We start from the raw sequence: 16,053 nt of genomic DNA on the forward strand, positions 1-16,053 counted from the left end.
AATAGACATTGTCTCAAAGCAGCTTTACAGAAATCAACAGTTAAGGTGAATAGTGTGCATTTATCTTGATGAGCAGCTGTGGTGACTGTGGCAAGGAAAAACTACCTGAGATGTTATGAGGAAGAAACCTTAAGAGGAACCAGACTCAAAAGGGGAACCCATCCTCATTTGGGTGACATCAAGAGTGTGATCATAGTCTTTAAAACAATACAGAACACTGGAGAGTGAGAACTAACATGAATACTGGAATGTAAGATTATGAGTAATGTTCTTTCTACAGTCTTATACAGTCATTGTGGTTATAAAACTAGGAGCTACTGAGCAACTCATAAAATAGCTCAACATTTGCGATCATCACAGATCCAGCACTAGCTTATATTATGAGGTGAACATTGATGCTTCTGCTAGAAATGATGTATGCTGTAGGTGCAGCTGTGGCTGCAGTGAAAGGAGATTTGCTTAATTGTGTTTATTGGTTTTCTTGCTTTAGTAATGACATTCATTTTCACTGTATGAGATTCCTGTCTCTGTTGAGGTGCTCCTTTATACTGAGTTTTGTTATAATATTGATGGTTTCTATAACCATGGTGTCATAATGATGTTATAACGAGGGGTCTGGGGGTTTATATATTCTGAGGCAAACTCCATGACCATTCCGATTCCCTGTGTGGCGCGCGCACGCACGCTGCAAGCGCTTGACGTCATAAGAACGGAAATGACTCCATCACCTTCCGGGTCATCGCTTGCTGTTCCCGGACGTTTCACGCGGGAAAAGGGGGAGCAGAAGCACGGTGAGTGGTTCTCCTCTGTTGTTTTTTTTTTTTTTGATTCGTGTAACGTAAAAACGAGAAATAAACCCATTAAAGCGGGTGATCGCGGTGGTCGTTTGACACGTAGTGTTGGAATAATGGCGTAATATGTAATACATTGTGTGTATGAGAAACGGATTAGCATCCTGATGCTGCTAGCGAGGTTGGCTTAGTATCCATCATCAGTGTGGATGTAATGGTGATGGTGTTTACAGAGGATTAATATGTGTTTTGGATCTGAAGCTGGGTTTTCAGCAGGCTGATACACACTGAGGACTGTAGGTCAGACACTAATAGAATGTGTGTGTGTGTGTGTGTGTGTGTGTGTGTGTTTCAGGCAGCAGAGATGGGAGACACCCTGGAGTTCAATGAGATTTATCAGGAGGCGAAAGGATTCTGGGTGAGACACACAATCATATACACAATTATATCTCATCTAACAGAAACACACTCCTTCTTTTCAACCCCTCAATCATCCACCTTTTCTGTACTTTCATATTTTCTTTCACAAGATCTACATGTACTTGATTTCCGATTTATGTCTTTTACAGAATGATGGCCGGTTGAGGTTCAGCAAACAGTCTGTGGTCTACAAGAGCAGTAAGACGGGTAAAGTCGACAGCATCCCCGCTCCTGACCTGTGTCTCGCACAGTGGCGTCGCGTCTGTCTCGGCCATGGCATCAAACTGGCCACAAATAACGGTCACGTCTACAAATACGACGGCTTTAAAGACACGGTAATGACCCAGGATGGATAGATAGATAGATAGATAGATAGATAGATAGATAGATAGATAGATAGAATTGAAAGAAGGCTAGATAATAGTTTTATTGTCCATAGTACAGGTACACAGCAACACCATCTAAAATGTAGTATCTACCAGACGTTCTCATAGTAGTATTGTGCAAACTGACAAGCAAGGATACATTTGTACTATATGTACTATCAGGGTTGCAAAAGGGGCAGAACATTTCTGGGAAATTTCTGGAAACTTCATTTGGGAACTTCATCTGGGGAATTAAAAAAAAAAAAAGTTAAAATGAGTTTATGGGAATTTAAGAGAATAAATTGGAAATGTAAGGAAATCTATATAATGTATATAATTTATATAATTTATATTTCATAAACTCATGAAATAAAAAAATATAAACATTTAGTTTGGTCATAAGACATGCATGCAAACTAATACAGATTTTCTTATTATATTGCATTTTTTGGCTTTGATTTAATTGTGGAACAATAGCTAACACACAGCACAAGCAAGTTTTAAACATAAATGTACATAATATTTATGTAATTTACATAAATACCAAGATGGACATTATGTGTGCTGTGTGCATGTGATTGATTAATGTGCAGGGTACAAATTCAAAGGTAACTGCATTAAATCTGGTTGTTTTAACCAAAATGATCATCTAAGATTTTTTACTCAATTACTTTTAAGTTCCCTGTTAAAGGCTAACCTGCAATTATGTAAATTCCCAGTTTATTCCTATTATTTTCCATGGAATGTTTCCAGTCTTGAAAATTTCTGGAATTTTACAACACTATATAGTAAAATAATAAAATGTAAATAAATGTATATAATAAATGAAATGTGTAGCAGCATAAAACAAACGGCAGAAAAAGTCAGACTACAATGATGGTTATATAAATGATTGCACATGTAACAATTATTATTATTATTATTGCACGGATATTATTGCTAATTGCCCAGGATATTAACATTATGTAAAGTGTGGCATGAAAATCTATAACTATATCTGTATTATCAATATCTAGATCGTGAAGTTATATAGTTTGATGGCCACAGATAGAAATGATCTCCTGTGGTGCATTGTGGTTGTATGAGTCTGTCTCTAATGTGTGAACAGTAACAATCTGATGTGTTGTACGCCTCTGCGAAGCAAAAGGAAAAGAGGAAGAAGTGTTTATTAATTAACAGTATATCCAGATGTTTTTTCCCCTATTCGAGTTCTTATCAGAAATCTAGAAACTAGGAAGTTTATTTCTATAGTGTTGTGAAAAGTTGAACACATGCCTGCTTTCACATTATTTCATCAGCACCGTAAGGACAGCCACTGACTGTTCTTTGTGCAGGTTTACCACCAAGTCTTTTTTTTCACCAAGATAATTGACCATAAAGTCAGTTATCTCTAGATTTTGTGTTCTTGCTCAGTTCCTGCTTAATGAGATCTACCCTCCTCAGGAAGAGTATTTTCGAGAGAGAGAGAGAGAGAGAGAGAGAGAGAGAGAGAGAGAGAGTGTGTGAGTTGAGTTGAGTTGAGTTGAGTTGAGTCAGAGATTGGCGATTTTCCCGATCAAACACACATAATCTTGTTTAAATTGGATGAAAGAGGATCTGGTGTAATGTTCAGTGCAATGCTAATTAGACATATTTGAGTAAAGAGTGTGTGTATGTTCATTTACTTCTAGGGTTTATATCTGTATTATTCAAGATGTTACAGGCAAAGCATGCTTCAAGTTTCTACAGGATTAACCACTCACTTTTGCTTGTCTGTGCGTGTCCATCCATCTGTGTGTTTTGTGTCCGTCTGTCTGTCTGTCTGTCCGTCTGTCTGTCTGTCTCTGTCCATCCATTCATCTGTTTGTGTGTGTGTCTGTGTAAAACATTTAGTGTTTATGTCTTTGTAATTCAAGATTTTTGAGGAAAATAACACTTTAACTCTGTCGGGGGTAAGAATGGGAAATGAGTGTAGTAATGAAAGTTTAGAGTTGTGAATAGAAGCAGTAAAGAAGGTGAATTAGGGGTCGTGTGTGTGTGTGTGTGTGTGTGTGTGTGTGTGTGTGTGTGTGTGTGTGTGTGGAAGCAAATTATTTTTTGTTGAGCACCAGCACTGTTGAGTGTGCAGATGTGTGCGTGTCCATGTCCCTCTCTTTTCTCTCTCTCTCCTTGTCTTGCTCCGACACACATGCTCATCGCTAGTGTGACATGTGGAAGCGATTGTGCGGCGCTGGATAAATAAACAGTCTGATTGGGCGCGCTCAGTATGAGCCTGTGGCCGGATTACACACACCTCAACCATCCCAGAGGGCTGCGGGGCGCAGTGCCGTCAGCCGACCCTCTTGTTAATGAAGCCGGGAGATCAGGGAGGTTTTGGGGGGGGTGAAGATTGAGGAAGGGTTGAGCAGGGGCAACTCTGATCTGAGGAAGTAAAGAATTAATTCTGTTTACTGCTTCTTTCTTCACCCTATTCGCTCGACAGGACTTTGAGAAAATCTCGGCATTTTTCAAGGCTAACTACAAAGTCGAGCTGGCCGAAAAGGACATGTGTGTGAAAGGCTGGAACTGGGGGACTGCCAAATTCTCAGGTAAATATATATACATCTATACTCACGTTCATTGTGTGTTAAAAAAAAATGCTCAGTGCGAAAGAATTCATTCATTCATTCAGCAGAACATGAGCAAAACCTGTGGCTAAGTGCAAACAAACTCCATGATGAATATTAGTGATGCCGATTTCAGGTATACCATGTGACCCTGCTCATTTAGAGGATGGGCTCTACAATGATCTTGGATGTCGAACTAATTTATGAGTTGCTCAGGCGTTCCTGGTTTCACAACTCCAGCTGACTGTACAGAAAGGACGTTGCTCATAATCATGCACTCCAGTGCTCATGATATTTCTCCTTCTCCTGTGTTTGTAATCTTTTAATTATTTAAAATCCCACTCTTGGTGTCACCCAGATGAGGATGGGTTCAACTTTTGAATCTGGTTCCTCTCAAGGTTTCATACCATCTAAGGAGTTTTTCCTTACCACGGCCACCCCAGGCCTGTTCAGGGATAAATGCATAAACATTTAAATATACGTGAACTTTGTTCCATAAATCTTACATCCTTTAAAGCTGCTTTAAGACAATGTACATAGTTAAAATCACTATAATTCAATATAGTGCATAATTCCGCATCAGCAGGGTCACACATCCCTAAATACAAATATCATGTGAAATATGTCGATCATTCGTTTTTTTTTTTTGGGTTTTTTTTTTTTTGGTGTTTTTTTTTTTTTTTTTTACACCTTGTGTGCTTTTCGCTTTCAGGGCCTTTGCTGTCATTCGACATCAACGACAGTCCAGCGTTTGAGATCCCCCTAGCCAATGTCTCTCAGTGCACCACGGGAAAGAACGAGGTCACGGTGGAGTTCCATCAGAACGACGATGCTGAAGTGTCGCTGATGGAAGTCCGCTTTTACGTCCCCCCCTCCACTGGAGACGACGGCACGGACCCTGTCGAGGTTAGTTTTTGGTTATTTATTTCTAATGATAATACGCTGGTTGTCATTTGAAATGTAAAACCATAAGAACTCTGGGGTTTTTATTGCTCCAATTCAGGAGACACTTCCCCCCCCTCTAAAGCTTTATTAGAAATCTGTCTGGAGTAAAAAAGAGGCCCCCTTCTGTATTTCCTTCTCAGATACCGTGACCATTTGTCTTAAGATGAATTCCTGAGGAAAGGCCATAGACACACAGTACAGATAGATAAATCCTCATTTGGAGTGAAGTTGAAGGATCTTGCTCTCTCTTTTTCTGTCTCAAATTTTTTTGTTTGTCTGTGTGTTTTGTAGGTTTTTTCCCAGAATGTTCTGTCTCATGCAGACGTTATTCAAGCTACTGGAGATGCTGTGTGTATCTTTAAAGAACTGCAGTGCCTTACACCGAGAGGAAGGTAAAACCACACACACGCATCTTCGACATTTAATTTTTACCAGTATCCCACTTGCTACTAACTGACTTGTGTGTGTTTGTGCCTCAGGTACGATATTCGTATCTATCCTTCTTTCCTACACCTGCACGGTAAGACATTTGACTACAAGATCCCCTACACCACCGTCCTGCGCCTTTTCCTGCTGCCGCATAAGGACCAGAGGCAGATGTTCTTTGTTGTAAGTGTTGATTTGAAGCATTAGAATACTGATTTGTTTTTCATACCTTTTCAAATTACATTTATTTTATTATTAGTTTATTTGAGAAGATGCAGTATCGTTAGCAAACTGTATTTGTGGTTTTACTGCCACCTGCTGGTGATAAGTAGAAACAGGCATTAAAGCATGCTCAGTGTGGAGCAGGGGTCTGCAGTTTTTTTTTGTATACCACTGCGCAGTTTCGTTGTGAATTTTTCTTGAAGTGTGTCATTTACGCCTATAATTTACGCTTACATCTAACATTTATATGACATGAAATTGGCACATTACATTTCCATAGCTACTCAGAGTTGGAATAGGTAACCATGAATCTTTTTGCAAATGTCTGGTCTTTATTTTTTTTAATTTGTTGGAAGTGATGTTTCTAAAACTGCACCATTTGTACATTTGGGTGGTGGCAGTCAGTAAATAATACACTGTCATCTATAGATGTTTTTTTTTCCCGAACGAACGTTCTTGAGTACTGGATCGTGACTTTGTGTTTGGGGGCCAAAGGTGAAGAGGGCTTGTTTACAACCTTTAATTTTTTTTTTCTCCTAGCACAAAAACAGATTTTTTTGTCAGTTTCATAATCTGAAAGTAAAACAGAAGCATTTGTGTAAATGTTTTTTTAAACTAAATTTAACTAAGCCGTTCCTAAACTATAAATCCATCAGGTATGCCTGAGCATACAAAGTATTTGTTGCTGGTTTATATATATATCCTACATTACACACTTGAACATAATAAAATGAGGATGTAGTACATGGTAAATAGTTGTACAGGTTAGTTAAAGGTGCTTTAGGGGTGGTTTGTGGAGGAAAAAAAGTCTTCTCCGGTAGAGTCGAATAAAAAAAAAAAAAAAAGAAATTCTATCATTTAGTAACAGGACCCTGACCCTATTTCTACCCATGTACTCAACTCAAAGCTACACTCCTAAAATTTGCAGTGGTTCAAGTAGATTTCGACAGAAGACTAGCAATAGGCCATTATGCAATGCAACTTGCGGTGATTGAAAGCCCACTGGACATAAAGCTAAACACTGAGGTACTGAACGCTATTCTTTCTTGCCTATTAATCAGCACCTATAGTTGATTGTTGGATCGGCAAAAATCCATACCGATAGTTTTTCCAGGTTGCGTCTGTGGCTGAGAAGGTCTGCTGTCACTATACAGTTACGAGAGTGGCCTCTAGAGACGAATCACTGACACCACTTGCTGTTTGTTTAAAAATTTATTTTTATAATTCTTTTTTTTTTTTTTTTTTTTATAATTTATTAATTCAGTGTTGCTTTTTGTTTAGTTTGAATGCGTCATTTATTATATTTTTATATAATTAATATATTATTATATTTAGCACATTTTAATGATTTAGTACTGTTTTATTTCTTTTCTTTTTTGTTATATAGTTCAGTTTTTTTTTTTTCCAAAACTATCGGTTAATTAATCTGTTACCAGCACGGTTGATCCAAACTAGTTATCGGTATCGGTAAACTCCACGATCGGTTGACCTCTATTCTTAAGTGACTGTTTTATGAATGGTATGTTACAACTTTGCAGCATGACTTATGTGACACCCTCACACACACTTACACACTCTTTCCTACTGCGTTTGACCTTTTTGATGCCCTGTTTTTCAGATCAGCTTGGATCCACCCATTAAGCAGGGCCAGACACGCTACCATTTCCTCATCCTCCTCTTCTCCAAAGATGAAGACGTTAACCTCACTCTCAACATGAGCGAGTGAGTTGTTTGGTCATTCCTCTTGTTCGTTCTTTCTCTTCTTTTCTTTTTTTTTTTTAACCCAGTTTTTATGGGTGGCTGTCTCTCTGTAGGTGGGGGAAGGCCCCCGGTTACAGTTACAATGATTTTGTCAGTGATCCTGAAGTCCTCTGCTCCATCAGACTCGTTAACATACAACATTTGTTTCTTTTTAACCTCTCTGACACACTCAATCTTTCTCTCTTTCTCTCTCACTCTCGACAGGGAGGAGGTAGAGAGGCGCTTTGAGGGGAAGCTGAACAAGCACATGTCGGGCTCTCTGTACGAGATGGTCAGCAGGGTCATGAAGGCTCTGGTCAACAGAAAGATCACAGTGCCTGGAAACTTCCAGGGGTGAGAGCACGCATGACTCCACACCCACACTCATACATGTCACACAGTGGGTTAGAAGACCATTAGCTGTGGTTTTGGATCTTGATGCGAGCAGATGCTTTCTTTTAATGGCTTCACTTGTGATCTGTAGGATGTGGGCAAATAATAATCATTGGGTTTGCTCATTCAGCTGTGTGTGTTTTGTTTTTTAGGAAGAAATGCTTCATAAAAAAAAAACATTAAAGCGTTTTAGAATCCAACACACAAAGTGAAGACTGTAAAATTCAAATTCAAGCGACGACTATTTCAGTGGTTATAAGTTTTAAGGATGAAAAGGAAGAGGTTTAACCTCAATCAAGCTTAATAGTAGCAGGTATTTAGTGATCATTTCACTCAGATTTTTAGTGATCATTCTGCTCCAACCCATGTAAAGCATATCTTCATGGAGCTGTCTTTGTGTACAGGAGCATTGTCCTGCTAGAACAGCTCTGGCTCTCCAAATTAAAAAATGAAATATTAATACATGCATTTGTCTTTGTGAGAACAATTTTGGCAAGAAGCTCATATGGTTGGAAAAGTCAGGTGTCCCAATACTTTTGTCCATATAGGGTTTTGATGGCATGCGTAAAATTAATTCTAATATTGATCTCAGACTGTGGGATAGTAAAATTTGCACAGAAATGGAAAACATTTAAAATGATTCATCAAATACTTTTTCTTTTCCTTCTCCAGTCATTCAGGTGCCCAGTGCATCACATGCTCATACAAGGCTACCTCAGGACTGCTGTATCCGCTTGAGAGGGGCTTTATTTACGTTCACAAACCCCCGGTGCACTTGCGTTTCGAAGAGATCTCCTGCGTGAACTTCGCCCGAGGTACCACCACCACCCGCTCGTTCGACTTCGAGATCGAGACCAAGCAGGGCAGCCAGTACACCTTCAGCAGCATCGAGAGGTACACTACATGACCCAGTGTCCTCAAAGTGTCTACATCGTGTTTTTGACTGCTACAAACCCCGGGATTTGCCGTGTGCGAAACTAAAGTCTTTCCTGTCTTGTAGAGAAGAATACGGCAAGCTGTTCGACTTCGTTAATGCCAAGAAGCTGAACATCAAGAACAGAGGCTTAAAGGAGGTAATCATGTAGTACATAAACATCCGTAGTGCGTGACCTGGCCTCGTTAGAGCCAATAAAATCTGAACCTAACCGTTTAAACACTCCAGGGGTTGGAACGTTTTGGACTGAATGACTTGTAAATGTAAATGAATATAACGGCCTTGATCGCCATCTAATGGATACAGCGGTGTACTGCAGTATTTAATGTGCGTGTATTTGTGTGTAGGACGTAAAGGCAAGCGGTGGCTACAGCGACTCGGACGAGGATGAGCATGATGCTTATTTGGAAAGGATGAAGGAAGAGGGTAAAATCAGAGAGGAGGGAGATGAGTCTGAGGGTGACAGCGGTGAGTGACGTTGAAGATGCACATCTGGAGCCTGTGCTCTGTTGCGTAAACGAATGTATCGCTAGATTCGACTGCTGTGTAACAAAAAAATTATTTCTGCAGATGAGTCCTTTAATCCTGGCGAAGAAGATGATGATATTGCTGAAGAGTGAGTTTTGTCTTTTTTTTGTTTTATTTATTTTTTTATTATTATTATTTCTCTTTACTTCTTTGAATAGGGTTTTAACCCCCTCCCTTCTCACAGATACGATAGCAATGCCTCGGTGAGTGACAGTGAGGCCAATGATGATGACAGCGAGGATGAAGGGAAGAAGAAAAAGGTAGAGAAGAAGCCTAAGAAACCAGTGAAAGAAAAGAAGGAGAGAAAACCACGCAAAGAGGTAAACTACAGATTGGAAATGAAGCTAAAATATTACGTGGGTTTTTTTTGGTAGTGTTAAGGCCTTATTTTTTAATGGTAATCCTTAATTACTTTCTGAGCCCCAACTCCATATAAGGTAATGGTGGGGTTTTTTTTTTTTGCAAAACCATGTCTGGCTGTGATTAGACATGGTGGCCTTACCACTGAACACATAGTGAAAGAAAAGGGTCCAAATCTGTTACTGTTTAACCTTCAATGTCCCAAGATTTGTGAATGTGTGTGCGTGTTCATGAGTTTGTTCTCAGCCTTGCGTTTATGGTGCACGGGAACTAAATTACAACCGAGCTAAAAAAAAATCAGTCCATCCCATTTTTTTTGGACGCACAAGCCAGTGTGTTGAGGGTAAAAATAAAACTGGAATTAATATGATCCATGTGTGCAGCACCAGAATAACTTCCTGGTGTGTTGTGAAATTTACAGATGTGGTGAAGTGTTCCTGAACTCTGAAACTGACCACTATGCTGTGTATATACCAGGATTTTCTTAACATGTAGACGAATTTCCAATACATATAGTATTTTTGTGCATGTGAACATAAATTACGAAAAATGTTATACAGTAACACAGTTGTGTTTGTGGCTGTTAAATATTGTGCTCGATTTTACAGTCATAAAGTATTTTCTTTATTACCATAATATCCATTACATTATGGCAAAATATAGTATTACTGGCCATTTTGGTATTTCTGTGATTACATGATCTGATATTAAATATATAATTTATGTAATCTAATATAATATAATCTTTCAGTAGTACAATTCTGTTAAAATGGACAAAATATAAAAAAAATTATTAAAACTGAAAAATATATCTGCTTTAAATCAAAGTCTTTCTTTATAGAAAGGTCATAAACTATTGCTTAAATCAAATGAAAAATCCGACTTTAAAAATGTTTTGCCTTATATACACGGCTCATACAGTTTTTATTAGAGGTCAACAATCTTTACCGATAGTTGATTGCTGCAAAAAATCCAGACCAATAGTTTTTCCTTGTTGCGTCTACGCTGGTGCAACTAAGCTCCTGTCATTATACAGTACGAAAGCGGCCTCTAGAGGCGAATCACTGACACCACATCTGTCTGAACAAAATCCTGGTTAATACACCTCTTCACATGCTGCTGTCGCTTTCACCAACAGAAAAAGGAGAAGGACGCAGGCGCCCCTAAGAGGCCCATGAGCGCCTACATGCTGTGGTTGAACGCGAACAGGGAGCGGATCAAGTCCGAGTATCCTGGAATCTCAGTCACGGAGATCTCCAAGAAAGCCGGAGAGATGTGGAAACAGATTGACAAAAGTCGCAAAGAGGTTGGTATCGTGCTACTGCATCATCAAGTGGGAAAATCAGTATCAGTTTATCCTTGTACAACCTTAACAAACAATTCGTTTGTAAAAAAAAACACCACAGCTGTACTGCCTTTCCTTTTACTGAAAACCCACAAACACTTCAGGCTCTAATTCGTCTTCATCACTTCCTGTAACAAACCAGCCTCATAAGACACTTAGGGAGCAGAACGGTGGGGTTTTAACAGCACTGACGCAATTGTGTTTTCTGTCTAACACACTGTACTGACCATAAACTCCCTCTCTCTCACTCTCTCTGTAGGAGTGGGACAAGAAGGCAGAAGAAGCCAAAAAACAATACGAACGAGCAATGAAGGAGTATAAAGAGAGCGGAGGAGGCGCTTCATCTTCTGTGGTCAAGTGAGCAAACTGCACACGCAAACACACACGCTTGCTTTACTGCTGTATCTCTGCATCATAAGCTGCATCTCCATATCATTTTTCTTATTAAAAAAAGGCTTTTAATGTGTTGCAAAATTATTATTACTTTTTTTTTTTCCCTAATAATTATAGCATATTTGTCATATGCAATTTTTCAGTTTTTAAAATGGATACTGGACAAAAAAACAAAAAAAAGTAAATGTAAAATAGTACTGAACTTTATTATAAAAATAAAATAACAGTACTGAATCACAAAAATGTGCTAAAGGAAATGAATATGAATTTATTAATTAATTAATAAGTAATTCTATAATTAATAATTATCATATAGCGCTCTCCATCCAGCGCGCAGCCTCATGTACACATGGCGTCAGTAAATAACCTCTAGAGGCCGCTCTTGTAATGACAACGGACCTTCTTACCCACCCCTGCAACACACGCAACCTGGAAAAACTATTGGTATGGATTTTCGATCCATATGGATATTTCTGAAAGAAAGCGAAAAGCATGTTTCTCTGTGTGGGCCCTTACAAAGTTAAGTAAACACAATGAGTATGTAACAAAAGAGAGAGCTATTGAGAGTTTGAGACATGGCAGATAGCTGGTAGTTGAAGCTACAATACATTTCTAATAAACAAGTTCCCAAGTGCAGTAACATTAATAGTAATCGTGTGTTTTGAATTTCGTTTGAATGCTTAGTGTGTTTCATGGATTAATTTTCTGATCTGGATTCCCAGTGAAAAGCATGAAGCTGATTTTCAAGTCAGTGATTTCTTGTTTAACCGCCAAAACCACCCCTTTTTCTGATGTTTGACAGGGATAAGAAGAAGAAGAAAGGTGGGAAAGTGGACGAGAAGAAAAGGAAGAGCGGAGGAGAGAAGGAGCGAGACAAAGTAGTAAACGAGAGCTTTAAGAGCAAAGAGTTCATTTCCAGCGAGGAGAGCTCGTCCGATTCCGACCACGGCAAAAGCAAAAAGCGCAAGGTAACACGCTCACGGCTTCTGGCAATAATACCGGCAGGGGTGTTTTTTTTTTCTGTGTATTTAAACAGCATTTGATTTTTTTTTCCCTCACAGGGCGATGATGACGAGGATGAAGAAGTCGCATCTACACCGCCGAGTTCAGAAGAGGAGTCCGGCTCTGACTAACGCCTGCACCGGGGTTCTGAGAGCGTGAGCTGCCGCTCAGGATAAACTACCGAACTATGCACCATGTTTTCAGTGGACAGAAGTTTAATCGTGCAAAACAGTAGTGAGAATTATAATATAATTGGCAAAATCGTCCTCAAACCAATCTTTTTGCTCTTACAAAAATATTTTGGTGGCCCTGATGGGCAGCAATGTTTATCAGAAAAATATTATTTTGATTTGCAAACAAATCCTCTCAGGCATCGCAGTCACAGCTAACACACACATGTACACACACTGACATCTTTGGACCAAGTTTTCCAGCCACCTCAAGCACTGGGGAACATTTGCTTTATTAGAAACCGAGTCCATGGAGAGGCGGGTTATTTTGTGTTAACTTTTTATAAAAATTTGAGCGCAACAAACTACGTAGAGCCCTTTACTTCTCTTTTTCTTACTTGTAGGTTAAATTTGATAAACAAAAATAATAATAAATTCAGGGATCATTAGTGTTGCTTTTTCACACTTAATTGACGATCCTGTTCTGCAGCTTGATTTGAATATATGGATTTTTTTGTCTTGTCACAGTATCAATAAATGTTTTGTAATAAAGTTTGAACTGTGTGTGTCGTCATATGGAGATTTTAAGGCTTTTACACAAACTACAAATCCAAATAAGATGTGCTTTACATATACATGCATCATTTCATATGAAATTTCCTTAACATTAGATTTCTAGTTTAGTGCTGTATTTGTAGTATTTATGTGCATGTCAATGTAAATGAGGAAATATTGTATACTGTAATAGATACGCTGTAGTATTTGTGGCTTTTGATCATTTTACTAGATTTTGCATTCCACATAAAATCCTACAGACATCCTAAGAGGCCATGCATTTTAGTTTTTCTTTCTTGTGTTCTTGTGATCACTGCATAATATTCTTACCATACGTTTTCTTGTCATCATGACTTTTTTGCTCATAATCCTGAGATGAAAAACATTGTTTCCTTGTCATAGGTACTTAATTTTTTTGTGTATTCAGCATAAGAGCATGTTCTAGGGCAGCAGCATCATGGATGATTTCATTCGATTTTACTTTGATCAGGGACTCGATTAAACTGAAATAGCTCTGCGCCGCAAACCAATCAAACTGCATCTTTCATGCCTCATGCTTTTTCCCTTAAGTAGGCTGGCAATGAAATTGACAACACATCCACGATAAAATCGCAGACCTGACAGCCTCCTTCTCAAGTTAAACACTTGCTTGCGCATAAGGAAGGAACTAGCAGGTCTGCTGTTTCAGTTTGAGTGAGACCCTAATCAAGTGTTCCATGATGCTCTGATGATGCTGAATCTTGCTGTTCTTCTTTTGGCTGCTCCCGTTAGGTCGCCACAGCAGATCATTCATCTCCATACACCCCCCCGTCCCCCTGCATGTCTTCCCTCACCACATCCATAAACCTCCCCCGGTCTTCCTCTTTTACTCCTTCCTGTTGGCTCTACCTTCAGCATTCTTCTAACGATATACCCCCAATATACCCCCATGTCCAAACCATCTCAATCACACCTCTCTCTCATGCGTGGTCCCTCTGATAAACTAATTTCTAATCCTGTCCATCGTCATCACTCCCAATGAAAATCTCAGCATCTGCAGCTCTGCTACCTTCAGCTCCACCTCCTGTCTTTTACTCAATGCCACTCTCTCTAAACCATACAACATCTCAGGTCTCACCACAGTCCTATAAACTTTCCCTTTCACTCTCACAGATACTCTTCTATCACAAATCACTTCTGCTATCACTCTTCTCCACCCTGCCTGCACTCTTTTCTTCACTTCTCTAACACACTCTCGATTACTTTGCACTGTTGACCCCAGGTACCTGAACTCCTCCACCTTCTCCACCTCTTCTCCCTGCAACTGCACCACTCCACTGCCCTCCCTCTCATTCACACACATACTCTGTCTTACTAATACTGACTTTCATTCCTCTTTTCTCCAGCGCGTACATTCACCTCTCCAGGCTCTTTTCAACCTGCTCCATGGGGGGTATGTCAGTAGGAGCATGCTAAGGATGGAGCTACCAGGGAGGAGGAAAAAAGGTTTTGTGTTGGATTTCCTTCCAAAGCAACCCTCCTCATTTATCCGGGTTTGGACCCGGTACTAAGAGTGCACTGGCTTGTGAAACCCTAATGGCTGGGTTTGTGATGATGCTGAATATACAAAAAATTTCCGATCAGATGAAAATTCTTTATGATGAGCCATATTTATTCAGGAATTTATATATATATACACATGCACAGCACAAAGCAGATGTTCTTATTCAAAAATGTTTCAGTCTCTCCATCCATAAACCTATATTTGTAATTAAAAAAATAACATTAAGCCAACATTGTGTTAGAGAGTTGGTGTGAGAGTTATTAATAGAAGTGTTTAATTAAGAGTTTAACTAAATTACTGAAATAAAGATTCGCTCATTTTGATGAACGAGATTAAAAACCCAATTCACTTATCTGATCTTCCCACTCTAGACATTTCTAGACTAGTCATGAGCACATGGCCTTGTCTTTTGAAAAGAAAAAGAATCAAGATTCGGACCGAAGTCATCTTAATGTTTACACCCAACAGTAAACATTTAATAAAGCTATTTTTACTGTTTTAAATTATCTGAAATATAGGTTGAATAATACATAATATGAATAATACACTAAAGAAAAAAAACAAGTTAAAATCAGGAAGCAAGTGCCAATAGAAGCAAACAAAGGATAATTTCTTAGCGGGAAAAAGAAGCCATAACAAACAGAAGAACGAGGGTGAAAGTGTTGAGAGATCAGGAAAGTGTTTCAGCTCAGCTTTTGAAAGGGAATGGGGAAACAATTATTGTCCAATCGTTAGTGACGAGACACAAAATAACCTTCCTACTATATCAGATATTAAACTCGGGAACGTTCTGTGTGTACAGTATACTGGAATGTAAGAGCGCTTAAAGGTAAGGGATAAACAAATTCATGGAATTAAAATGTCAGGCCGGATTTAGTACGACAGGTAATTTAAGTATTTCTGTTTTATCATGTACTTAGAGCTTAACAGAAGGTTTTATTGGTCTTGTGAATATCTCTTGGGTTAATTCCAAATTTCAACAGATCTTCTTGGCGAATAATGTAGAAATAATTAAATACATTGGACGTAATGTGCTTGTGCTGATGATGAAAAGATGAAGGAATTAAAAGCTCACAGGCTTTAATAAATAGTCTGAATATTATTGTGTGTTTAAATAATAGTTTTATTCATAATAGTTTTATAAGCAAAGTTTTGAGTTGTAAAAAATGATCAATATTTTTGTCTTGTGTGTAGGAGAGAGATATAGAGGGACCAAAAGAAAGAGAGAGTAACTTGATAAAAGATAAAAGCATGTCCAGTTTACCAAAATAGGCTTCTCACCTCCTAGACTGAGTGTGTGGTTTATAATCTATACTCTGGCTGAATTAGCTGCTGA

General features: G+C 38.8%; 1 protein-coding gene across 1 annotated transcript; it reads left to right on the forward strand.

The window, feature by feature from the left end:
• Positions 1-695: 695 nt before the first annotated feature.
• ssrp1a (structure specific recognition protein 1a) lies at positions 696-13,171 on the forward strand. Its single transcript, XM_046850428.1, has 18 exons — positions 696-791; positions 1,147-1,209; positions 1,361-1,546; positions 4,038-4,143; positions 4,874-5,067; positions 5,398-5,498; positions 5,586-5,715; positions 7,373-7,476; positions 7,720-7,848; positions 8,560-8,781; positions 8,888-8,960; positions 9,169-9,289; positions 9,392-9,437; positions 9,534-9,669; positions 10,848-11,015; positions 11,314-11,411; positions 12,250-12,415; positions 12,509-13,171. The coding sequence occupies exons 2-18, from the start codon at positions 1,156-1,158 to the stop codon at positions 12,578-12,580; spliced, it is 2,106 nt and encodes a 701-aa protein (XP_046706384.1). The 5' UTR covers positions 696-791; positions 1,147-1,155; the 3' UTR covers positions 12,581-13,171.
• Positions 13,172-16,053: the final 2,882 nt, after the last annotated feature.

Source organism: Silurus meridionalis, chromosome 5 (assembly GCF_014805685.1).
Source record: "Silurus meridionalis isolate SWU-2019-XX chromosome 5, ASM1480568v1, whole genome shotgun sequence".
In the NCBI taxonomy this organism is placed as follows: Eukaryota; Metazoa; Chordata; class Actinopteri; order Siluriformes; family Siluridae; genus Silurus; species Silurus meridionalis.

What these genes read in the sequence shown, in the direction of transcription:
- ssrp1a (XM_046850428.1), top strand. Translation starts at nt 1,156, where the DNA reads ATGGGAGACACCCTGGAGTTCAATGAGATTTATCAGGAGGCGAAAGGA. An exon ending in AGAACAGAGGCTTAAAGGAG is followed by an intron (nt 8,961 to 9,168) that starts GTAATCATGTAG and finishes ATTTGTGTGTAG; the next exon opens with GACGTAAAGGCAAGCGGTGG. An exon ending in GCAAAAGCAAAAAGCGCAAG is followed by an intron (nt 12,416 to 12,508) that starts GTAACACGCTCA and finishes TTTCCCTCACAG; the next exon opens with GGCGATGATGACGAGGATGA.